At 36.5% G+C, this 25343-nt stretch overlaps 1 protein-coding gene across 3 annotated transcripts; it reads left to right on the top strand.

The window, feature by feature from the left end:
- Positions 1-1104: 1104 nt before the first annotated feature.
- Positions 1105-25089, top strand: mcmdc2.L (minichromosome maintenance domain containing 2 L homeolog). Of its 3 annotated transcripts, none has more exons than XM_041566441.1 (14): positions 1105-1252; positions 4414-4544; positions 6579-6638; positions 7609-7804; positions 11017-11139; positions 11233-11340; positions 12791-12919; positions 14654-14891; positions 16958-17163; positions 17547-17614; positions 18823-19002; positions 21405-21544; positions 22453-22562; positions 23351-25089. In XM_041566441.1, the coding sequence occupies exons 1-14, from the start codon at positions 1147-1149 to the stop codon at positions 23515-23517; spliced, it is 1962 nt and encodes a 653-aa protein (XP_041422375.1). In that variant the 5' UTR covers positions 1105-1146; the 3' UTR covers positions 23518-25089. The 3 variants fall into 3 exon arrangements, with proteins under 3 accessions (XP_041422375.1, XP_041422376.1, XP_041422374.1); XM_041566440.1 differs by having other exon boundaries at positions 1106-1252; positions 17547-17707; XM_041566442.1 differs by lacking the exon at positions 22453-22562 and having other exon boundaries at positions 17547-17707.
- Positions 25090-25343: the final 254 nt, after the last annotated feature.

Genomic DNA, 25343 nt, shown 5'->3' with positions numbered 1-25343 from the left:
GCCTGAACAGAAAGATGTTTTATAAAAAGGAGCAATAACAATAAATTACAGAGCCTTACAGAGCATTTGTCTTTAGATGGGCCCACTGGCCCCTATTTGAACATTGGAAAGAGTCAGAAGAAAAAGGCTAATAATTAAAAAATCTTTAAAAAATTAATAGTGAAGACCAATTGAAAAGTTGCTTAGAATTTGATTTGCCATACTATAACATATTCAAAGTTAATTTAAAGGTGAACAACCCCTTTAAAATTCACTTTAATGTGCCACAGACAGAGCACTGGGTCCCACTTAAATAAACCTTTAGTGATACGGCAGTCCACAGCAAATTAGAGCATATTCAACGACCGATCGGCATGGCACGACAGATGTCAGGACACCACACACAATCCTAAAATCGTACAAATCAAGGATTCTTACGATTGGATCTTTGCGTCTATGGCAAGATTTACAGACTTTCTGTAAATTTGGTAACCATACTTTAAGCCTATTACAAAGCACATTTATCAAAGAGTGAAGTCAGAGATCGCCACAGTCCAATAGAGTGAAATTCCTCCACTCTCCATTCAATTCTATGGGATTTTTAAAAGAGTATTTATCAATGGGTGAAAGTGAACGTTCTTCCTTTGATAAATATGCCTTTCAAAATCCCATAGAAATGAATGGAGAGTGGAGGAATTTCACTCTATTGGACTGTGGCGATCTCTGACTTCACTCTTTGATAAATATTCCCCTTTAACTTTATAAAAAAGCCAATAAGAACGTTAAATACACCTTCACAGGTGATGCAGAAACAAATCTACATATGCATTTGATGTGCAGAACTATAATATCTAAAAATGCTTCTGCCAAATAATGAGTTTAAAAGAAAAACATTTTCTGTGTGTTCAGAGTAAAAAGCACCAACTGATTGAGGGGAAAAGAAGAAGGTTTTTGGCTTAGCAATTACTACTGCTTACATAAAAAGGTTTCAATGAATCCTAACACCTGGATTTACAATTATCATATGTAGTGTGTATCAGTGTGTTTTATAAAAGAGGAAAGGGACTGTGGCTGTCCAGAATCCACCACAGGTTTTCCCGCCAAATCCAACTTCCTGTAGACATGTGATATAGTGTGAGGGGAACTGTACATGTCTGACAGGGAGAGATGAGCTGGGCACCGAGTGTGTGTCGCACGAGGGAAGCTGCCCTTGTCTATATGGACCGGAGTGGGGGGCTGCAGAAGTTCACAGAGGACTGCAAGAGATATAATGGTATGTTGCACAAGAAGAGATAACTGATAAGATGGCTGACCTTGCAAGTGAGGAGCCTTCCATTTAAACATTAGGAATCGTGTCATCATAGCGCTCATACTGTATACAATGCTCCATACCTGAGCTAGGTCTAACAGCTCTTCCTGACTGTGTTCATCATTAAGCACCTGATTTTTCAGGTGTACAATGCAGCGTGCAGGGGGTTGCGAGCGCTCACGGAATGAGCACTAATGGGTGCGCCCTTGTGCCTCCCAGGGGCATGAATGACCCCTTATATATTTTCTCCTTTTTTATTTTCATAAACACTTAAATTATTCTGTTTAGTTTCTGTTACAGAGAGGGGCTGATTTAATAACAGGTGACAAATTGCACCACTGCATCTGGCCTTAGCTACTGCAAGTAAGAAAAGCTGACTTAATAACTTATCAGCAACAGCTGTGGTGCAGTTTAGCACTTCTACTCTTTTAGAGAGGTAGATTCACTAAAGGACAAAGTGGCTAACGCTAGCGACAATTCGCCAGCGTTGCCACCCGCAGGGACATCTCCAATTTACTAACACCAATTCGCTAGTGAAAGAGACCACCTCTAGCGTTCGTTCGCACTCTATCAACAGGTGACTTTTCGCTCTGACGAAAGGTCGCAAATTCAATAAAGCGCGTATTTACTGAACGTTACCTCTTTCGCCAGAGTTGACTTCGCCACCTAAGACCAGGCGATGTGCTAAAAAGAAGCCAGATCTTCCTCAATCTTCTGTCACTTACATCATATCCCGTATGCCGAAAATGCATTTAAGTTCCAAAAACGCTGGCGACTTTTCCTTTTTTGAAGCGGAATTGGCTGCAAAAGTCATAACAAACTTTTTTAGGGTAACCAGTTTTCTCCAGACATTTCATAACATATGGAAGATTTATTTTACAGTGGGCTCATGTGTAGGGCATTATATTAACTCTCTTGTCTTTATTAAGGTTCCCTGGAAATTTGTAATAAAAAGTGGTAACTTCAAGCATTTGCACCAACATTTATAATAAAGACCTCCATACAACTTTAAATTACCCACCCTATGCAAATGACTTAATTGTAAGATCAGTAGCGAATTTTCGCTGGGCACAAAGGAATGCTAGCGCATCTTTGCTAAGAAATGCTCGCACTGCCGAAGTAACGCTAGCGAAAAGTCGCCAGCATTCGACTCCCAGGGTGAAACTCCGCATGTTAGTGAACTGGCATAGTCAGCTGTTCGAAGCTGATGCTGGCGAAAATTCCCCCATTAGTGAATCTACCCCAGCGTTTTGAACAATTTGTCGGTGGGAATGTTTAGCTTACTTAGGAAAACGATATCACTATATATTTATTTAGCTCAACAGACTTTCTTAATGTGCCTACATTTTTGTATAATTCCACTGCTACAAGATAATATTCTAAAAAACCTAAATATGTTTAGATGGTGAATGGTCAAATTTTTCAATAGACAAACATGATAAATTTCAAAATTTTAATTTTCAAATTTTTTTCAAGTTCAAATCGAATTTGGACTATTCCCTAGTCAAAGTACACAAAAATTACCTCAAAATTAATTTTATTTTTTAATTCGAATTTTCACTTGAACCTTTGATAAATCTGCCCCTAAATGTTAACTGAGAGGTGAACTACCTCTCTAAACCAGATATATATTTGTGAGCAGACACTCCAAAAATCCAAATGTAGCAGGCCATAAAAGTAAAGGCAAAGTATTTTTATTTAGTTTACATGGCCTTAACAAATAATATGTATTTCTACTAAAAAAGATGAAGGTTGTAGCAGATGACTTTAACAGATGGTGTTAACATATTACACTTAGGGGCCGATTCACTAAGCTCGAGTGAAGGATTCGAATGAAAAAAATTCGAATTTCGAAGTATTTTTTGGGTACTTCGACCATCGAATTGGTTAAATTTGTTCGAATTCGAACGAAATCGAACGAAAAATCGTTCGACTATTCGACCATTCGATAGTCGAAGTACTTTCCCTTTAAAAAAAACTTCGACCCCCTACTTCGGCAGATAAAACCTACCGAAGTCAATGTTAGCCTATGGGGAAGGTCCCCATAGGCTTGCTAAACTTTTTTTGATCGAAGGATTTTCCTTCGATCGTTGGATTAAAATCCTTCGAATCGTTCGATTCGAAGGATTTAATCGTTCGATCGAACGAAAAATCCTTCGATCGAACGAACGAACGTTTAGCGCTAAATCCTTCGACTTCGATATTCGAAGTCGAAGGATTTCAATTCGAGGGTCGAATTTCGAAGTATTTTTAACTTCGAAATTCGACCCTTAGTGAATCTGCCCCTTAGTGAATCTGCCCCATAGCATTGTACAATAAAAAGGTGTAGTCATCAAATATACATAGTACATACAAATTCTGACCATTAATCAGCTTTATGGCATTTCTCTGGTATTTAATATGTTTGCTGTTTTGGCTATAAATGAGAGGGGGTGTGTTTCCATTTAGATTTAATGGAGTAATACAAAGTGGCCCAACAGGGACTGGAACCTTGTTCTATTACATTCTTTTTCCTAAAGCCTACATGTTTGGGTAAGGAAGATATAAAATCTTAGTTGGAACTGAGCTGGGATGATTTTTCTAGATCTCAAATGTGACAAGAAGTCTATTAAATTATCTTTGCAGTTTCTGTGCTACAAAGATAAAAAAGTTAATTCACATATTTAGTAGAATGATGTCAAAATAATGCACAGCTACCAATTGATCATCCATTACTTAGGGGGTTATTTACTAAATTCCGAATGCAAAAATCACAAAAATGTTGTGATTTTTTTTAATAGAATCTGACTTTTAACAAATCACGAATTTTTCAGAATTTATTAAACCCCGAGGATGGAAAAGTCAGAATCTGAAAATCAGGCATCTCAGACCTGTTGAGGTTGCATATAAGTCAATGGGAGAAGTCCCAAGGATTTTTTGATGTGTGCTGGGTTTTGTGCAATACCCCGAAAAATCCGAAAAAAATTGTGAAAATCTGATTTTTTTTTCCCGCAAAGCAATTTTAAGCAATAATAAATAAGCTTAAAAAACCAGAGCGGATTTGATCGGAGTTTGTAGCAGAAAATATTGAGATAAATTCGGACTTTGATAATTAACCCCCTTGATGTCTTTTTTTCTTCCTATAGAATCCAACCATAGCTATGCTGTATACCGGTTTGTAATCTCTATTAACCCTACAGACATAACTGAACTGGATGCTACTCTTGGAAACTATATACTGCATGAACCAATGAGAGCGGCACAAATCTTCCAGTCGGTATAATATTTCTTTTTCTTTTGATGCAGGTTTGAAACTGTGTTTTACTTTAGATAGGTGGAATTGCTTACAGATAAGCTGCACAGCTTCATCCCATTATGTAACTGTCATCCAATTACCCACCCACTGATACATTTATAACATTTACAAAAGCACTTTTAAGTATCCCATTACTGTACTACATACTAGGAGGCAGATTTGTCAACAGTTGAATTCAACATTCAGCCATTTAAGCTGCGGGAAAAAAACAAATTCAAATTTTATTTTCTGAAACCTGAATTTCCGATATTTTTAAAACACAAAAAAAGTACAACAAAACCTTGAATATAGAAATTTGCCATCCAAAAGCTGAGGAGGTCATGTAAAAGTCAATAGGAGTTGTAAAATTCAAATTTTCGCGATATTTCAAAATTTGGCAGACTCGTTAAAGGAACAGTAACATCAAAAATTTAAATGTAAAATATAATGCAGTGTTGCCCTGCACTGGTAAAACTGCTGTGTTCAGAAACACTACTATTGTTTATATAAATAAGCTGCTGTGTAGCAATGGGGGCAGCCATTCAAAGGAGAAAAGGCTCCGGTTACACAGCAGATAAGCCCTGTAGAACATAATGGTGTTGTCTGTTATCCACTATTTATGCAGTGCCATATAGTCTTTTTTCAGTTTCCCCATTGCTACTCAGCAGCTTGTTTATATGAACTATAGTAGTGTTTCTGAAGCAAACACATCAGTTTTACCAGTGCAGGGCAACAGTGCATGATACTTTCATTACTTTAATACACTTTGATATTTTTGGTGTGACTGCTCCTTTAAAATGAAGTGATTTCACTGCGTCCGAGGTGTTTATTATATATCAGGAAACTTGAAAAAAGGCTGGCACAAGCCTGGACCCATAAAATAGTAAACCTGGAGTCAGATTGTAAAAGGATTAAAAAAGCTTATATTTTATTTTCCATAATTAAGAACCGCGGCTTGACACGTTTTGTGTCTACCAAGGACACTTAGGGGCAGATTTATCAAGGGTCGAATTTTGAAGTGGAAAATAATTCGAAATTCGACCATCGAATAGAATCCTCCGACAATCGAAGTCGGAGGATTTTATTCATCGTACAATCGTATTCCGATCGTAGTACGATGGTACTCCGATTGTACTTCAAATCGTACGATTTTCCTTCGATAATAAAAAACTTAGAAAATTGCTCTGGAAGGTCCCCTTAGGCTAACATAGCACTTCAGCAGGTTTAAGTTGGCGAAGTATTGAAGTCGAAGTTTTTTTAAAGAGACAGTACTTCGATTATCGAATGGTCGAATAGTCGAACGATTTTTACCTTGAATCGAAGTCGAAGTAAATTCGAAGTCGTAGTATCCTATTCGATGGTCGAAGTATTCAAAAAATTACTTCGAAATTCAAACTTTTTGTACTTCGAAAATTCACTCGAACCATAGTAAATCCGCCCCTTAGTCATAGGCTGAACATTGAACATTACATACAGAATATTTAAAAGAAAGGATAGGCAATGGGAAACAAGTAGGCGTTGCTACTGGATGTGTCACTCGAAAAAAACCATTAAAATCCTAGGATTCATTAGACACACCCCCCCAAGGCCAAAACCATACATAGGTTAACTTATTTTTAGGAATAAGTAATACAAAATAAAAGTACAAAATGAATATATCAAAGATAGGGAAAAAGAAAAAAAAGGGAAACAGGGGCTGACTATTATACATAACAAGAAACGTCAAAATAAAAATTTAAACCTAGATACTGTATATTTGATAAATCTGCCTCAAAGACTATGAACCAATAAATATATTGTAAATATCTAAATAATAATAACAATAACTATATTGTAAAAGTCTCTCTATATATAAGATACTGTATTTTTGATAAAACGGTGTGAAATGACCCTAAAATGTCACAAATCAATAACAGAAATTTTAGTGTCAATGTTAAGGAAGAATACTTTTTAGGAAATACCCAATTTTACAGATCACATTGTAGTTCTTTTCACTATAATTATTTTGCATTTTAGGTTTGTGATACAGCCATCAAAACCCTGTCTTTAATTGAGTCATACCAAAAGGAGTCTCAGGTAAGCCAAGTTTGGGCAGATATATCAAGGGTCGAATTTCGACGTTTTTTTGAACTCCCAGAACTTTGAAATTCGAATAAAAAAGACCAACCAAAATGTATCAAAAAAACGTTTTAAAAAAAAGTTTTAGGGGCAGATTTACCTAGGGTCGAATATCGAGGGTTAATTAATTTCGACTGCCGAATTGAAATACTTTGACTTCGAATATCGAACGATCGAAGGAATAATCGTTTGCACGAACGATTAAAGCCTTCGAATCGAACGATTCGAAGGATTTTAATCCATCGATCGAAGGATATTCCTTCGATCAGAAAATTGTTAGGAAGCCTATGGGGACCTTCCCCCATAGGCTAACATTAGCCCCGGTAGGTTTTAGGTGGTGAAATAGGGGGTCGAAGAATTTTTTTAAAGAGACAGTACTTTGACTATCGAATGGTCGAATAGTCGAACGATTTTTAGTTCGAATCGAAGTTCGAAGTAGCCCATCCGATGGTCGAAGTAGCCAAAAAAAACATTTGAAATTTGACGTTTTTTTCCTCTATTCCTTCACTCGAGCTAAGTAAATGGGCCCCTTACTTCGAATTCAAATCGTATGAATCTAAGTAACATCATATTTTGATCAAATTCAATTTGAAGTTTTTTAAAAAGAAAACTTGGATTTTTCAAAGTCCACCAGGTTTTAGGTGGCGAATAGTCGACGCTGAATTCTTAAAGAGACATTTCGATATTCGAATTTTCACATTTTTTTCAAATTCAAATCGAATTTTGACTATTCCCTAGTTGAAGTACACAAAAATAGCTCGAAATTATTTTTTTTTTCATTCAAATTTTCACTTCGACCCTTTATAAATCTGCCCCTTATTGTGCAGATGCTCAGTTACTAGTTTTGTTACTATTATGTGAATGTCTGAAACTGCATGCAACATGCAGTGTTATTTGATGAAATTCGACTATATTTTTGCATTTCCAGATCAATGTGGTCCTCAGATTAACCCACTTACCTGATTTACCTGCGTATCACCTAAACCTCGATGAGTTTCCTATGAATTACAAATCCCAGAGGCTTTGCATGCTGAAAGGGGTAGTCATTGCAATGTCTACAGTGACTAAATATACACAGGGGGCAAGGTTTTTGTGCTCTGAGAAAAACTGCCCTTTTTCTGAAGGTAAAAAAGGAAATGACCATTTACATGTTTTCATTTTAATAAAATATACAGTTATTTGCTGCTGCTTCTTATTAAAATATGTTTCTTTTTTTCAGCATTTTGAAAGCTGGATTATTTGTAACTGCGCTAGCTATACACAACACAGATATGCTATTTGTCGTAATAGGATGTGCAAATAAAAAGGCAGCTTTTAGGAGTCAAAGTAAAGCGGCTTCTATATATACTTAAAGGGTTTGTTCACCTGTAGATGAACTTTTAGTATATAGAGAGTTATAGCCTAAGATAATTTGCAATTGGTTTTCTTTTTATATTTCTGTTTTTTGAGTTATTTGGCTTTTTATTCAACAGCTCGCCAGTTTACAATTGTAGCAATCTGGTTGCCAGGGTCCAAATTACCTTAGCAACCATGTATTGGTTTGAGTAAGAGACTGGAATATGAATAGGAGAGGCCTGAATAGAAAGATGAGTAATAAAAAGTAGCAATAACTATACATTTGTAGCCTTACAGAGCATTTGTTTTTTAGATGGGGTCAGTGCAGGGGCGATCCTGGCCGCTCCGCCAGCCAAGGCAGCAGCAGTTGCTGCCACCCCCTCCCCCGTGCGCTTAGCTTTTTTGAGCCTGAGGGGGTCCACCAGGGCAGCAGAGAGGGCCAGTGCACTAGCGTAGAGAGCCTAACAGCGCTCTCTGCGCTAGAAGAGCAGAATTTCTGGTTTGAAAACCGGAAATTCAGCTCTTAAAGTACCAGGAGCGGCATTTTTGCCGCCCCTGGTACCTAAAGGGGCGCTGCCACCTGAGGTGACAGTCTCAAGTCGCTTCATTGGCGAAGCACCCCTGGGTCAGTGACCTCCATTTGAAAGCTGAAAAGAATCAGAAGAAGAAGGCAAATAATTCAAAAACTGTAGAAAAGAAACAATGAAGACCAAATGAAAAGTTGCTTAGAATTAGCCATTCTATAACATACTGAAAGTTAATTGAAAGGTCAACCACCCCTTAAAGAACGTTTTTTATATTCATATTTTGTTATTTGTTGTACAGTATGCTTTAGATTCCACTGTTTAACTTGATGGATGTATCTTTTCAACCTAACTTACTATGGTACTATGCATATGACTTAAAGGGGTGATTCACCTTTAAGTTAACTTTTAGTATGTTATAGAATGGCCAATTCTAAGCAACTTTTCATTTGGTCTTCATTTTTATAGTTTTTTAATTATTTGCTTTCTTCTGATTCTTTCCAGCTTCCCTATAGGGGGTCACTGACCCCATCTAAAGACAAATGCTCTGTAAGGCTACAAATGTATTGTTATATGTACACATGTATTGTCATTGCTACTTTGTTTTTCTCATTTTCTATTCAGGCCCTTTTCTAATCATATTCCAGTCTGGTATTCAAAGCAATGCATGGTTGATAGGTTAATTTGGACCCCAGCAACCAGATGGCTGAAACTGCAAACTGGAGAGCTGCTGAATAAAAAGCTGAATAACTCAAAAACCACAAATAATAAAAAATGAAAACCATTTGCAAATTGTTCAGTTAACTCAAAAGTGAACAACCCTTTTAAGAGCCCCACAATAGGATTTCATGCTGTGATTATATTACACAAATGGTTTGATAGTCATAATCTTATTAGATTGATGTATGTATATAGTATTTACTTATTTATTATGTATATAGTATAGTATTTTATTGAAATACCAACATCTTGCTTTGTTGTTATACATTTACACATTGGTACCAAATTTGCATCACAATGGCATCTGGATAAAAAAATAAATACTTAAATTGGGGAAAAAAACCAAGATAAGGATGTAAAGAAATATACAATATATTTGCCAGGAAAACATTAGTACTGTGTTTAAAGGGGCTGTTCTCCTTTACATTAACCTTTAGGGGCATATTAATCAAGGGTCGAATTTCGAATTGAAAAAACTTTGAAATTCAAAAAGACCAACCAAAATAAAGTCAAAGCTTTTTTGGGGTCGAATAGGTCAGTTATCAGTTTCGAATCATTCAAATCTAAGGAATAGCAATTCGATCGAATTCGATTAGAAGTTTTTTCCAAAAAAATTTTTATTTTTTTAAAGTCCACCAATTGACTCCAAATAGTTTCTAGGAGGTCCCCTAAAGGCTAAAAAAAGCAGTTTGGCAGGTTTTAGATGGTGAAAGGTCAAAGTTGAATTTTCAAAGAGACCGTACATAAATTTCGATATTCAAATTTTCAATTTTTTTGCAAATTCGAATAGAATTTGGACTATTGCCTAGTCGATGTACACATAAAATATCTCAAAATTTGAATTTTTTTAATTAGAAAATTCACCTCAACCTTTGATAAATCTGCCCCTTAGTATGATATAGAGAGTGATATCCTGAGACATTTTGTAATTGGTTTTCATTTTTTATTTGTGGCTTTATTATTTCGTTTTTTATTCAGCAGCTCTCCAGTTTGCATTTTCAGCTTTCTAGTTGCTAGAGTCCAAATTATCCTAGTAACCATGCATTGCTTTGAATAAGAGACTGGAATATCAATAGGATAGGCCTTAATAGAAAGATGAGTAATAAAAAGTAACAATAACAATACATGTGTTGCCTTACAGAGCATTTGTTTTTAGATGGGGTCAGTGACCCCCATTTGAAAGCTGGAAAGAGTCAGAAGAAGAAGGCGAATAATTCAAAAACTAAAAAAAATAAAAATAATGAAGACCAATTGTAAAGTTGCTTAGAATCGGTCATTCAATAACATACTAAGGTTTTTTTTTTTTTATAAAAAGTCCGAATTTATCTCAATATTTTCTGAAAAAACCCCGACCAAATCCGCACAGGTTTTTTGGGTTTCTTGGATTTTTCGCCCAAAAAATTTGGGGTATTGCCAAAAACCCAGCGCACATCAAAAAATCATTGGAACTTCTCCCATTGACTTATATGCAAACTCGACAGGTCTGAGATGCCCGATTTTCAGATTCTGACTTTTCCATCCTTGGTGTTCGTGATTTTCATGACTTCGTAAAAGTCCGATTTTATAAAAAAAAAATCACAAATTTTTCATGAATTTTGTATTTGGAGTTAAATAACCCCCTAAAAGTTAACTTAAAGGTGAACCACCCCTTTAAACTATATTGTGCTCAGCACTGTGCAAAACTGTGTCCTAAATAATTCTACCTTGAACGAAAACTAAAATGAAGGTTCAACTGTGTGTGTGAAAATGTATATTAGGTTTCCGATACATAAGAGTTCATATACCTGGAGCCACAGAGTCTGCAACAATAAGAACAGATTTTGTATGCAGTTTGTGTTCATCCTTACTCCGAGAAGACATGAAATACAGAGTTCTGGGAGGTGTGTATAACAATATTCTGAAATTTTAAAAAAAATCCTAAGACAGCAGTGTTCCTGTGTATGTAACAAGCTACTCATTATTTACATTTTTAGAAAAACAGGTTGTTGAATTACTTGACTCCAGGGCATTACAAATATTTCAAGGACATTCTACAAATATTGGCTACTGTGAATTGAAGTCTTATGCAGTGTTTGTTAGAGGTAAGACCTTTTATTGAATAGAAGGTAAATAGATGTCTCTGATTAGCAACTATTTTTTTTATTGCACAACAAAGCGTATGGTATAATTCAGATTCGCAAAACCTTTCCCACTTGCAGAGACGCAAATTCACTGCAAATCTGTACTCTACATGACAGAGGGATACAAGAACCATTTTAGATGACCTGGTATAGATTTCAGTGCAAATACAGAATCCTTATCATTTTTTCATATTCAACAAAATAGAGCTCATTGAATAAGATCGTGAAGAGGAAGCAAAAAAACATCTAGGTTTTAAAAATGTAAATATATCAATGTTGTTATGCCTTGCTGGTCTCTATCATAGGCAGAACAGATTTCCATCTCTTTTAATTCCCAAAGAAAAGTGAACTTTTACTCCTTCATTTAAGGGGTTATTTATCAAGTTCCTAACTTATCTCACTATTTCTAATATCAAACTTCGAGCAACTCCCGAACGGACCTTATTCGTGAAGAAAAAGGCCCGAAAAAAAGTGTTTGGAGTTTTCCGCAATAACTAAGGGGCAGATTTATCAAGGGTCGACGTGAATTCGAGGGACTTTTCGAAGTAAAAAAGTTCGAAATTCAAAGTAATTTCTTGGATACTTCGACATCGAATAGGATACTACGACTTCGAATTTACTTCGACTTCAATTCGAAGTAAAAATCGTTCGACTATTCAACCATTCTATAATCGAAGTACTGTCTCTTTAAAAAAACTTCGACTTCAATACTTCTCCAACATAAACCAGCCGAAGTGCTATGTTAGCCTATGGGGACCAGCCAGAGCATATTTCTAAGTTTTTGGGTTTCGAAGGAAAATCGTACGATCATACGTTAAAATCGTTCGAATCATACGATTCGAAGTATGATCGTAGTACGATCATACAATGAATAAAATCCTCCGAATTCGAATGTCGGAGGATTCTATTCGATGGTCGAATTCCGAAGTATTTTCCATTTCGAAATTCGACCCTTGATAAATCTGCCCCTAAGATTTTTTTTCGAAGTTTTCTGCGCCGAAACCCCAAAATCATCGGATATTCGGACATCAGCGCAGACATTGGGACCTTCCCTATTGACTTATACAGGACCTTGAGAGCTTTTAGATGCAGAGGGTTTCGGATTCTGAGTTTTTAGACCATCGGACTTTAATAATGCCCCGAAAACTACGAATTATTCAAGGTTCGGATATCTGGACCTTGATAAATATCCCCCTTAGTGTATTCCGTCATACTAGAAAATGGCTTAGAGTTGTGAATAAAGGACTAACCCCGCCTTTAAAGTGGTATTCATATTTTCTGTTGTTATAACTACCCCTCAGATATAGCAGATCTCAATTATGTCGATTTATTTTTGTATTTTTTAGGTTTGGAAAAATGCATTATATATGTTTCTTTTACGTAATTCATATGTGCACATTTTGCTTTTTAGATGAGTTAATTAACAAAATGAAAATAGGAGCAAGGTACAGAGTTGTAGGAATTCCAGTATGTGGGCCCAATGGACCGCACATATCTGTATGCATAGAGGCTAATAATATACATCAGTACATTGAAGAAAGTAAGTACCTTCCATGTTGGATGGCAATGAACTTGTTGTGATTGATGGGTTGTAAGGTTATGGTGTGCATGGATTCTGGAGTTCATAATTAATTATTATTCACAGGTAGAGTGAAATGAATCAAGTAAATATGTGAAGATATGTATATCATACAGAAAGCCTGTTTTAGTCAGGATAATGAAGGTACAGGTACAGGATCCATTATCCGGAAACCCATTATCCAGAAAGGTCTGAATTACAGAAAGGTCTTCTCCCATAGACTGTATTTTATCCAAATAATCCAAATTTTTAAAAATTACTTAATTTCTCTCTCTCTCTCTCTCCCTCTCTCTCTCTCTCTCTCTCTCTCTCTCTCTATACGGTATATATATTTATATATATATAAATAATAAAACAGTACCTTGTACTTGATATAAGCTAATATATAATGAATCCTTATTGGAAGCAAAACCAGCCTATTGGGTTTATTTCATGTTTACATGATTTTCTAGTAGACTTAAAGGGGTGGTTCATCTTTAAGTTAACTTTTAGTATGTTTTGGAATGGCCAATTTTAGGCAACTTTTTTATTGGCCTTCATTTTTTCTTTTTTATGGTTTTAGAATTATTTGCCTTTTTCTTCTGAACAAATGCTCTGGACGGCTACAAATTTATTGCTAGTTGTTATTACTCATCTTTCTATTCAGACTCTCTCCTCTACATATTCCAGTCTCTTATTCAAATCAGTCCATGGTTGCTAGGGTAATTTGGACCCTAGCAACCAAATTGCTGAAACTGCAAACGGGAGAGCTGCTGAATAGAAAGGTAAATTGAAAAACAGGAATAATAAAAAATGAAAAACAATTGCAAATTGTCTCAGAATATCACTCTCTACATCATACTAAAAGGTAACTTGAAGGTGAACAACCCCTTTAATGTATGAAGATCAAAAATAACAGAAAGATTCTGGATAACAGGTACCATAGCTGTACTGTGAAATGGTACACTGATGACCATTTTTCGCTCTGTGTTAATAAGCCAATTATACCTGGTGTTAGCTAGTATAAATTCATGTTGATGGCAAAGCAATACTATTGGATATTTCAATGTTTAATATCTTTAAAGGGGTTGTTCACTTTCAAATTAACTTTTAGTATGACGTAGAGAGTGATATTCTGAGACAATTTGAAATTGGTTTTCATTTTTTATTATTTGTGGTTTTGGAGTTATTTAGCTATTTTTTCAGCAGCTCTCCAGTTTGCAGTTTCAGCAATCTGGTTGCTAGGGTCCAAATTAGCCTAGCAACCATGTACTGATTTAAAAAAGAAACTGGAATATGAAAAGGAGAGGACCTGAATAGAAAGATGATTAATAAAAAGTAGCAATAACAATAAATGTGTAGCTTTACAGAGCATTTGTTTTTAGATGGGGTCAGTGACCCCCATTTGAAAGCTGAGAAGAATCCAAAGAAAAAGGCAAATAACTAAAAAAAACTATAAAAAATAAATTATAGAAAAGTTGCTAAAATTGGCCATTCTATAACATACTAAAAGTTACTTTAAAGGTGAACCACCCCTTTAAGTAGGCACAATTAGAATTATAAGATCAGGTTTTTCATAAATTAGGTACTCAATTTTGGCAGCCAAGTATTTTAGGAATTGTATTAGAATTAAGTATCTGAGGTCAGTTCTTACACACATACACATGGACAACACTGCTTTTATTTACAAAAAAGATTATTTTTCTTATTTGCTAGGTCCATCAGCCATAAGTAAACCTTTTCAGAGTCTCCTGTCAGTTGCTATGAGTTCTCCATGGATTTTTACTGGCATTCTAGCAAATATGTTTGCATCTCAGGTTATTCCAATTGGTGTTTACAATACTTTAAAACTATGCATCCTGCTGAGCCTTGTGCAAACGGGTAAAGATGACGAAGGCAGTGGAAGTTTTCTGGATCTCCTGGCTGTAACAAGTGATGCACTCGTTGTGGATCGGTAATTAATAAGGAATACAAATATTTGTTACCTTTATGCATAGGAATGCAAATGTTTTGAATATGTATTATTGCTTGTACCTGCCATTTTGACATTATACACAACCATCTCTAGTTCAAAATGTGCTTCTCTCCTGACTCTTTGGGAACCTAAGACAGATGATGCGTTGAGTTGTGTTACCAAAAATGCTTTTGCACAGGCTATAATGTAAATCACTGGTGGGAAAACATACGCGTTGCTTTCAAAGTTTCCTGAAGTTTCTTTTCTAGACAACTTTCAAGCATCTATAAATGTGCAGCATCTGCCCTTTTCCTTATCTGTTATGATCTTAAACTATCCAGTGGTCAGCCAACATAAAAACATTAGATTGTATTCCATTCAGTAACCTACATAAATCAATTACAGATATCTTTTAATTATTCTAGCTTCAGTAGACTAACCCAAGCTATTACCGATTGATAACTCGGACTGGGACACCAGGAAAAACTTTGGTGGACCCTGGTCCTGTTGGGCCCCACAGCTCGTCTCGCTCCCTGCTGGCCCCACCACCACCACACTCTCCGTCACCATTCTGGACTCCCTACCACCCTTGCTATCTCACTGCTTGCCCCCCATGGGTCCACTTACTATGGGAAAAATTGTCACACGTTCCACTGTGAAATGGACAGCCATCTTTAATTTTCTTTCCTTAGTTCTGGCCTGGTTCTCTATTTTTCACCTTGCTGGGCTACCCACCACCTGCCCTATCACACAGCTGGGCCCTCCGCTGACCTCCCCTTCACCCTACTTGGCCCCCAATGCTCTCTCCATCACCCTACATGGCCCCCCTAACCTCCTATTCACCCTGCTGGCCCCCCCACTGCTCTCCCCATAACCCTGCTGGGCCTCCCCTCCATCATCCCCATCACCCTGCTGGGGCCCTGCAGACCTCCTACCTTTGGAAGGAGATGAAAAAGATTAAAGATGGCCACACAAGCATCTTTAAATCTTTTGCACAATGGGGTAAGGAGCATGGGAGAGCTGACAAAGACAGTTTTTTTAATGGCATGTCTGGGGTTAATATGCTCATTGTCCATTTCTTACAGGCATGCCTATGGTTAATGCTTATTGTCCATTTTCTGCAGTGATCTTACTTTCATGTCTGGGTACTTATGGCTAAAGGGCCTAACATTTTTGGCAATGCACCAAGTTCATTGCATTTTTTTAGGCCCCAGACTTCCCTTTCACCTTAGTGGCACTATTCCGAAAAAATAACATTTCAAAACTAAATTATTTCCACAGGTAATATCTCCAGGATCAGTAATGTGTATCAATTGCCTTATTATTGCCAGTGATAAGAAGATGAATTTTCTGGTGACAGTTGCTTTTAGCTGCAATAGACAGCACAATTCGGCTAATCATAATAGGAACAAGATTCCATAATAATGATGGGCAAATGTAAATGTAGCCAGTGAAAATTAAGAAAACATATTAAAATACATCAAACCTCATCCTCTATTAACACAGACTTGGCATGCCAGGACATGGGAGACACCTGTGACTTGTTCTGGATCACAAGGAGTTATTGGACCCACTTTGTGGGATTGAACCAGAGTTTATAGCGGGCTCTCTTGTCTGTTACCTACGAGTGGTTGGTGTGTCCTAACTGTGTGAATTGAACATTCAGGCTTAAAGCCCTCTTGCGCCAAAACTTGTTTTTCTTTTCTATGGCAAAGGAAAGGGTGGTACTTCCTGATCCACTATGTCATTTGTAATGTCTAAATAAAATTACATTTATTTTAATTATTTTTTTTATGCAAACATATGTAACTGATGGCTGTTTTATCTGGTTGTGCATCTTCAGTTGACCGTGCCACAGCTAAGCGTAAATTGGTACAGTATGTGGGAGAGTATATGCTACATTTATGCTGGGGTTGTTGGGATTCTAATGGGGAAATATAATATATTTTGTTAGCACAAAACACATTCGCAAAGACCCTTGAAGATATTGCATAAATAATAGTTGTTTTCAATTGCCATTGGTTCATTAAAAAAAACAAAAACATTGACCTGTCATTTTTCCTCAGGCTCATGAGTTACAGTATCTGCCTTGTACCACGGGGAGTGCGGCATTCTGCATCTAATGACTTATTTGCAACTGTAATGAAAGATATAAGAGGTAGTGGAGCAGCTAGTATCCAGGCTGGCAGTGCTTTGATGGCCAGAGGTGGAATCTGCTTCACTGGGGACTTGCGTTTGCATAAAAAAGATAAACTTGACCACCTGCAATCAGGTAATGAGCGAAAACCATTTCAATATTAAATCATTAAGCCATCCAGGGTTCCTAAAGTCATCCTGCACGTAATTACAGTGATTAAATAAAACATAATGATGGAATGTTAACTAGTTAATGCAGAAAGCACATCTGTGTGGGGCAACTGTTTCAGTATATCTTGTATCCATCAGTTGCGTAAGTAACGTTCTCATTTTGATGGCATCCTCTGTAACAGAATATTTACAGTTAATTCACATCTACGATTTTCAAGAATATTTTATGAATAACTAATAATAAAATAAAAAGAGTCAATACAAACAGTCAATAGTCGGGTCTGCTATATATGCTATATATTACTATATATTACAACTTTCCTATATTAATGAAAACATTTTTTTAAGTGTTGGAGAGCAGAAGTACCAGTGTGTTCATTCCTGGAAAGAAATATGGGGAGGATGTCAATCATCAAGTATGTATTCCTGTTCAGAGTAATTTCTGGTCTTATGTGGATTCATGTCCCAAGAAACAAGGCCACCGAGAAAGCACTTTCATTGGTCAAGTGGTAAGTGGCCAGCAAGGGGTGTTAACAGAGAGTCCTCAGCTCATTAAAAATGTTTTCCATCAAATTAAATGGATACAGGATTGCTGAAAATTCTGTATATTTGGACTTTTTATTAGCACTGACTGGCTTGGGATTTAAACATATGTCTCGTTGCTAGAGTTTAATTAACTTAGCAAACAGTCAGTAGTAGAAATTCAGAGTGGAAGATGTAAATCATTTGAGAAACATAAAAATTCATATAAATGAAGACCAATATAAAGATCCATGTAATATTTATCTAAATGTGAACTTCCACTTTAAAAATAAAAATGGCAGTGTTTGCTAACTATGGACTGGAGGTCAAAAAGAAATAGTGATGTACCGAATCCAGGATTTGCTTCGGGATTCGACCAGGATTCTGCCTTTTTTAGTAGAATTCGAATTCGGCCGAATCCTTATGCCCGGCTGAACCGAATCCGAATTCTAATTTGCATATGCAAATTAGGGGCAGGAAGGGAAATTGCATGACTTTTTGTCACAAAACAAGGAAGTAAAAAAAAATGTTTTCCCCTTTCCACCCATAATTTGCATATGCAAATTTGGATTTGGTTCGCTATTCGGCCGAATCTTTCGCAAAGGATTCAGGGGTTCAGCCTAATCCAAAATAGTGGATTCTGTGCATCCCTAAAAAGAAGGGTACTAAATGATGATAGTATCTGTTTAATACATAGGACCATAAATCCAAGCCCATCCTTAGAGTTCTTGTGCCATAGATATTTTAACAAAAGTTCTGAGGTCTGCATCCATATGCATATCATTATTGTATTTTTGTATTATTTCAGCAAATAATTTAAGTACTCTCCTTCCATCACTGAAATGTAACCTCCCATCTTCTTACAAATATGAGTTTGCTTTGTTAATTCCCTACTGAGGTGATTTGCTTTGTAAGATTAACATCACTCCTACACCACCTTCAGGGTGTTTAATCAACCAATTTCTTTAAAATGTCTGTTTCTCTTTTATTTGCATATATTACAATATTATTTGGCAATGCTCCATTTATCATCTTGCTGTATGTATGACCCCAAACCTCACAGTCTGCATTATCCCAAGATTTTATTTTTTTTCTACCATAGGACATAAGTGTGGTACCTTCTAATCTACTGGATGCCTTTGGCATGTTCATATACTGCGATGAAACCTCAGATAAACATTCATCGCTCTCTCTTGTGCATCACAACCTCCAGAGAGCTGTGAGCCCTGAAACCTGTATCTATCCTGCTTCCCAGCTATATACTACACAAGACTATGAAAGGGTAGTGTACAGTCAACATAAACATATGCACTCCAATGAACACTCAACAGTTGCTTTTTAGTATCTTTACATTAATATATAGTGAATAAAGTACCCCCTCTTGTAAAAGATAAGGATATTATAAGTTACCGAGGAGTTTCATGACCATATAAAAACACGAGGCTGAAGGCCGAGTGTTCTCATACAGGTCATGGAACTCTGAGGTAACTTCTAATATCTTCATATTTTGCAACTGGGGGTACTTTATTTATTATAATACACAAATTTTAGTGAGTCATGTGACAGAAATGACATCAGAACTCACCGTTTATAACTGATGACATCAGAACTCACCGTTTATAAGGATATAATTTACAAGATATTCATGGCTTTTGTGTATTATAATAGAAGTTACATAATAGAAGTGTATTATAATAGAAGTTACCTCGGAGTTCAATGACCTGTATAAAAACACTCGGCCTTCGGCCTCATGTTTTTATATGGTCATGAAACTCCTCGGTAACTTATAATAACCTTATATTTTACAAGAGGGGGTACTTTATTCACTATATATATATATATATATATATATATATATATATATATATATATATATATATATATATATATATATATATATAAATGTTCACAAATGATGCGCACTCCGTTCCTTCATATTCTTTTTTCTTTTATTCCATGATAGATGTTACATTAACGTTTCGGTTGTGGTCTTCAACCTTTGTCAAAATGTTCCCTTTTAAAACAAAGGTTGAAGACCACAACCGAAACGTTAATGTAACATCTATCATGGAATAAAAGAAAAAAGAATATGAAGGAACGGAGTGCGCATCATTTGTGAACATTTGCATTATCAACTATTTTATGCAGCACCCGGTGATTGACAGCAAGGTTTCAGAGAGTGCAGACCGCTTTGGTATGTTTATATATATTTGTTGAAAAGACCCGCACTCCAGTTTGTAATCACTCAAAATACTTGTATGCAATAAAAACCTTTTGCGTGATTACAAACTGGAGTGCGAGTCTTTTCAGCAAATCTATACGCAATACTTTTGACCCTGCACCGCATTGATTAGAGAAGACTGGATTAGAGTGCGGCTGCTTACCACTGACTGTGGTGATCTCTAACTTAACTTTTTGATGAAGTAAAGAGGTGGTATGTGCACAATAAATTATGCACTTCCTTGGCATAGGGCCATAGTATGAATTCTCCCAATCAGGAGCTCTATGGAAAGTACATTAGTTCGACCCAAGTTTGTTGGTTTTATTATGGGATTGTCATATGCTCCCCACATTTGTACTGCCTAGTGTCACAGTGCAGCCTCTTCATAGAGCCAAGACTGGGAGAAGCTAGAAGAGGATAAATGAGACCCTGTATCATCCTTACATTAGAATAGTGTGCAAAGTGGAATGGAACTGTATGAATTCAGTGCTTATCGAATAGGTTGCCTGCCCAAATTTTCCAGGTGTCAAAGCCTTAAAGGACAACTAAAGCTTTTCTAAAGAAGTAGACAAGAAATGTTGTACATTATGTTTTTGGTTTCAGTACCAGCCCAAGACAACCACAGCCATTTAGCAGAGAAAATATGTGCCCCCAAAGATGCCCCAGTCGCTCCCCATCTTCTTTTCTGCTGATTAACTGCACATGCTCTGTGCTGCTGTCACTTACTGAGCTTAGGCACTGACTCACAATATAAAGTACACATAGAATAGAAATGTCACAATATAAAGATGATTAGTAATTAGACATCAAAATTGAATAATCAGCCTTATAGCATCAGCTTATATTACAGGCCAACCTCATTTTCTGATTGATAATTTGTGACACCCCCTAAGCTTAGCTTCTCAACAGCTGCTCAGAGCCCACTGAGCATGTGTGCTGATAATAATGCCGTACTGTTGCAGTCAACAAGGTACTTGTATCTGACACACAAAAATAGATCATTATAGCTAGGTCCCAGATGGGACTACTACGTGTCTAAGTTAAGAAATGAGACAAAACACGTTAAACAAATAACCTTGTCTAGCTAACCTACTTTCTACCAATCAGGATGTGATATATTGTTCTTTTTCCCCCTCTTCTACTTTTTGTCTTTCTTTATCTTACCCATTTCCCTGTATTTTATGCAAACAACACCCCTGACCACCCCTTTTAATCATCCTGGATGGACCCAGCACTGATTCTTTGCTAATATTACTAAATATAACTATTTTGTATAATGTCAGAGTCAATGTGGAATTATGGGCATATTTCTGTACTTTCTTCTTATAAACCTACTTATTATTCAATAAAATTTAAGTTGGAAAAAAATAAGAAGTTAGAGTAGAAGTCAAAGATAAAATTTCTAACTGCTGCAATTTTACTGAAAGTATTAACAGTTAAAAAAATGTTCTATGTATTTTTAGCTGATTGCCTTTGCCAAGAATATACAGGTAAACATGAGCAAAAAATCGGAAACACTAATCCATGGCTATTATCTAGCAAGTAGAAGGGTGAGAACAGACACACATGGATCTACAATGCCTGCTTCAGCACTAAGACATCTGTAAGTATATTACCAAGAACGGTATTTTAGCTTTTATGAATAAAAGATTTTGCCAGCCAAAAGGGAGATGCCAGTGTAATATGGGAGGGGGTACAGATTCAGACACATACTTCTAATATATAACTTACAACAAGGCCATGTTTTCAAATTGGTGTTTTATGCATTTGCTGTATCTTTTCAGTCTGAAAAGGGTATTTTTTGGGGATTGAACCTCATCAGGAAATATTGCTAAGAACCAAAAACCACAAATGTTACGTTATACCTCTTTCTATATTTATTCCAGGTTTATTGATTTTGCTATAAATATAGAAACCTAAGACATAAGTGTTGAGAGGAAGTCAATACACCTCAAATCTCACTAAATGATGTGTGTTCCTGAACTGTTGAAGAGGAAAGGGAAGTTTTAAATGTCTTTGAACATATATCCCAATCATATTTCATAACGCCTTTCATAATAGTCTCCTAGGATATCAGTCGATGACCTACCCCTGCACACATGCTTTTGTTACTGATTTCCTTCATGTGTTTTAACCTATAAAGAGCTATGTATAGTACAAAAAGAGTCCTTTGTATCAAAGACAGCACCATCCATGAATGCATTTTCTTAAAACGCCTTTATTGAGACATAGGCTCTTGACCCAGATAAAACACATGTGTTTGATCTGGGTCAAGAGCCTATGTCTCAATAAAGGCATTTTAAGAAAATACATTCATGGATGGTGCTGTCTGTGATACAAAGGATTCGAAAATCAGTTGGTGGTGGAAACTGTGAGACTTGCACCAAATGAAAGGATTTTTGGAGGTTTGAGTGCTGACTTAACTCTTGCTAGTACAAAATAGTACAAGATAAAAGATCTAATTTCGACAAGAACACGCAACTACCTGGCTCCTTAATACTTTTTCCTTAGAATGTCAATGTCGGAAGCACATGCAAAACTCAGCCTAAGGAGGGAAGTGCTGGAGGAAGATGTACTGATTGCAGTTTTGTTGTTTGAATTATCCTTGACCTTAAAGCATGGTAATCATTTATGATTCTATATAATAAGTTGCATCAAAAGCACTATAAAAAAACTACTACTGACAGCACACATGTACTTCCTGAAACTGGGAACTTCTATTTTTACTTTTAAATTTAGCTTAAGCCCTAACTATATATAGAATTGAATTACAATTTCTAACATACTGGCGCCTTTACATTTTCAGTTGCCCAGTCCTGTTATTATTACCGTGTGGTAATTGTGCATAGCATTGGGATGCCTTTCCTCCTAGTGCCGCTTTTGTGCTAATATGAAGAATTATTAGTATATAGTATATAGTATATATGAGAACATTTAAATAATTTCTTTCTCCCAAATAATAGCACTTACATTTTCTGCTGAATAGTAAAGCTTTGTTGTGGATGAGGACTAGAACAAATGTTTTTTTTTGGGGGGGGGCGGGGGTAGGTTAGTATTACATACTCTCTAATAGAGGGGTCCCCAACCCTTTTTACCCGTGAGCCACATTCAAATGTAAAAAAAGTTGAGGAGCAACACAAGCATGAAAAAAGTTCTTGTTGGTGCCAAATAAGGTCTGTGATTGGCTATTTAGTAGCCCCATGTGGACTGGTAGCCTACAGGAGGGTCTGTTTGGCAGTACACCTGGTTTTAATGCAATTAAAACTTGCCTCCAAGTTGGGAATTCAAAAATAAGCACCTGCTTTGAGGCCACTGGGAGCAACATCCAAGGGGTTGGTGAGCAACTTGCTGCTCGTGAGCTACTGGTTGGGGATCACTGCTCTAATATGTTACTCTTATTTGTGTCTAGGCAGTTCTGTTTTTTATGTACCACCAAGTGCTTTATTCCCCGTGAAGCTTTATGATGAAAGCAGTTTGCATCAAAGAGATATGTACCTCAGCGAAACCTACCAGCAGTTGCAACGGTTTGTCTTCACTTATGGACCTGGAACCACTGTCTCTGCTTCTGAAGAATAAAGACTACTTTCCAGAATTCCAAATAATTCTTTTAAAAGTTGACTTTTGTAGTGGTCATCTGTAACATTCTATGTCATTTGTATAGTATACCATAGAGTATAAGGTATAAAACTTACAAGGGACACAGAATATTACAACTGATAGCTATTAAAAGGATAAATCAGCACCTAGTCCAAGATAATATGTCGAATATTTTTAAATGATTCGTTTAATGATATGTTATATTGTAACGCTAAGTTGAGTGTTCTAGTGCCACAGACCGATCCAAAGCTGTATAACAGTCCAGTAATTCACGAGTTAGAACATGCCTATTGTCTATTTGTCAGATCTGGATATTTCTCCACCTAACACAGTAGTCCTTCTAGATCAGACACCCACTATTCATCACAGATAAAGTGAGACAAAAAGTGCGTACCAAACCATCACCCCAACCAGATACTGAATTTACATAGCTGTACAGCCATCTCAGATGTATAATTTAATATGCCTCACATATGATGACTATCACCAAGGGAAAGATAATTTTAGTTGCAACACCTCTAACCCAGTCATCTTCTCTTTACCATATTCAAGTTATTTTTTTATATTGCCTTGACTTTTGGCTTTCTGCTTTCGCCATTTCCTTTTTCATACCAGCCTAACCTACAAATGAGTTTTTTGGTGTTGGACTGGCCCACTGGGATACCAGGAAAATTCCCGGTGGGCCAAGGTGTCAGTGGGCCTCTTGCTTCTAACTATTTGGCCTATTTCATGGTCATGCCCTATTTCTTTACGGGAACAATGAGGCTTAATAATGGAAGAATAGTATTTAGAGAAACGAGACTAGGAGAATGAAGAGGTTGAGTGAGGAGAGGAAGTATAATAGTTTGGAAAGTGGGCCCTCAGCTTAAGATTTTCTGGTGGGCCCCTGGCATCCCAGTCCGACACTGCTCTTAGGGCAACACTAGCACCTATGTAGTAACGAGTTGCAGTCATTGCTCACTTTATTTCTTTCACAAATTTTATTTATCTCTACAAAAACATTTTTGCTAGATTTTTTATTTTTCTTCCCTGGCCTGTTAGTGGACATATGTTACTACTGGAAATTCCATTCAAAATGCCTTGTTCCTTCACACAGTTACATGCTACACTCTACATTCTAAATATTTATGAACTGCTGCTGCTCCTTCCACCACTACTTGAGACTATAGCTACTCTTAGGTTAATATAGTTTTGAGGACCTGGCAGTGATTGGGCTTACTTGCATTGTAATGTATTGGATTCTGCTTAGCTCTAAATCCAAACTGCATTTCAGTTCTGTTACTTTCTCCAGTGCATGGTCTCAGGCTACACTCCATTGCCAATTGAGCCCTGAAATGAATAGTCCAATATACAGGGTAATTTAAGGCTTATGCCATAATAAAGATGCCTTAATTAGTGCAGGCCATGCCAGTCATCTTTGTGAATAAATGTTAGTGTGTGTTTTATGTCCACCTATACAATTAGAAAATACAATTTTATTCAACCTTTGGTGATATTTCCAGTTATAATTTGGATTGGATTTGGTACACTGGGAATAAAATTAAGAGTCCACTTTTGGGTTGTTATTTATTAAAACTCGAATGAATCTCATTTTTTTTATTAAACAAAGTCGACTAAACTCCCATCCACGAATTTAACTCATTCATCAATAATTCTTCTTGAAAAAGATAGAGTGAAAAAACGTCTCGACAAAATCGAGCGTCAATACGAATCGTATGATTGACGCTCCGAAAACTTGACTTTATCAAATTGTTGAAAACTTGACTTTATGGGATAATTGTATGAAAACCCCAACTTTATTGGAT

Source organism: Xenopus laevis, chromosome 6L (genome assembly GCF_017654675.1).
Source record: "Xenopus laevis strain J_2021 chromosome 6L, Xenopus_laevis_v10.1, whole genome shotgun sequence".
Taxonomy (NCBI): Eukaryota; Metazoa; Chordata; class Amphibia; order Anura; family Pipidae; genus Xenopus; species Xenopus laevis.
Note: the sequence above shows the minus strand (reverse complement) of the source record. Positions and strands in the feature narration are given on the sequence as shown.

What these genes read in the sequence shown, in the direction of transcription:
- mcmdc2.L (XM_041566440.1), top strand. Translation starts at nt 1,147, where the DNA reads ATGAGCTGGGCACCGAGTGTGTGTCGCACGAGGGAAGCTGCCCTTGTC. An exon ending in AAACTGCCCTTTTTCTGAAG is followed by an intron (nt 7,805 to 11,016) that starts GTAAAAAAGGAA and finishes AATGTATATTAG; the next exon opens with GTTTCCGATACATAAGAGTT. An exon ending in GAAATACAGAGTTCTGGGAG is followed by an intron (nt 11,140 to 11,232) that starts GTGTGTATAACA and finishes TTACATTTTTAG; the next exon opens with AAAAACAGGTTGTTGAATTA.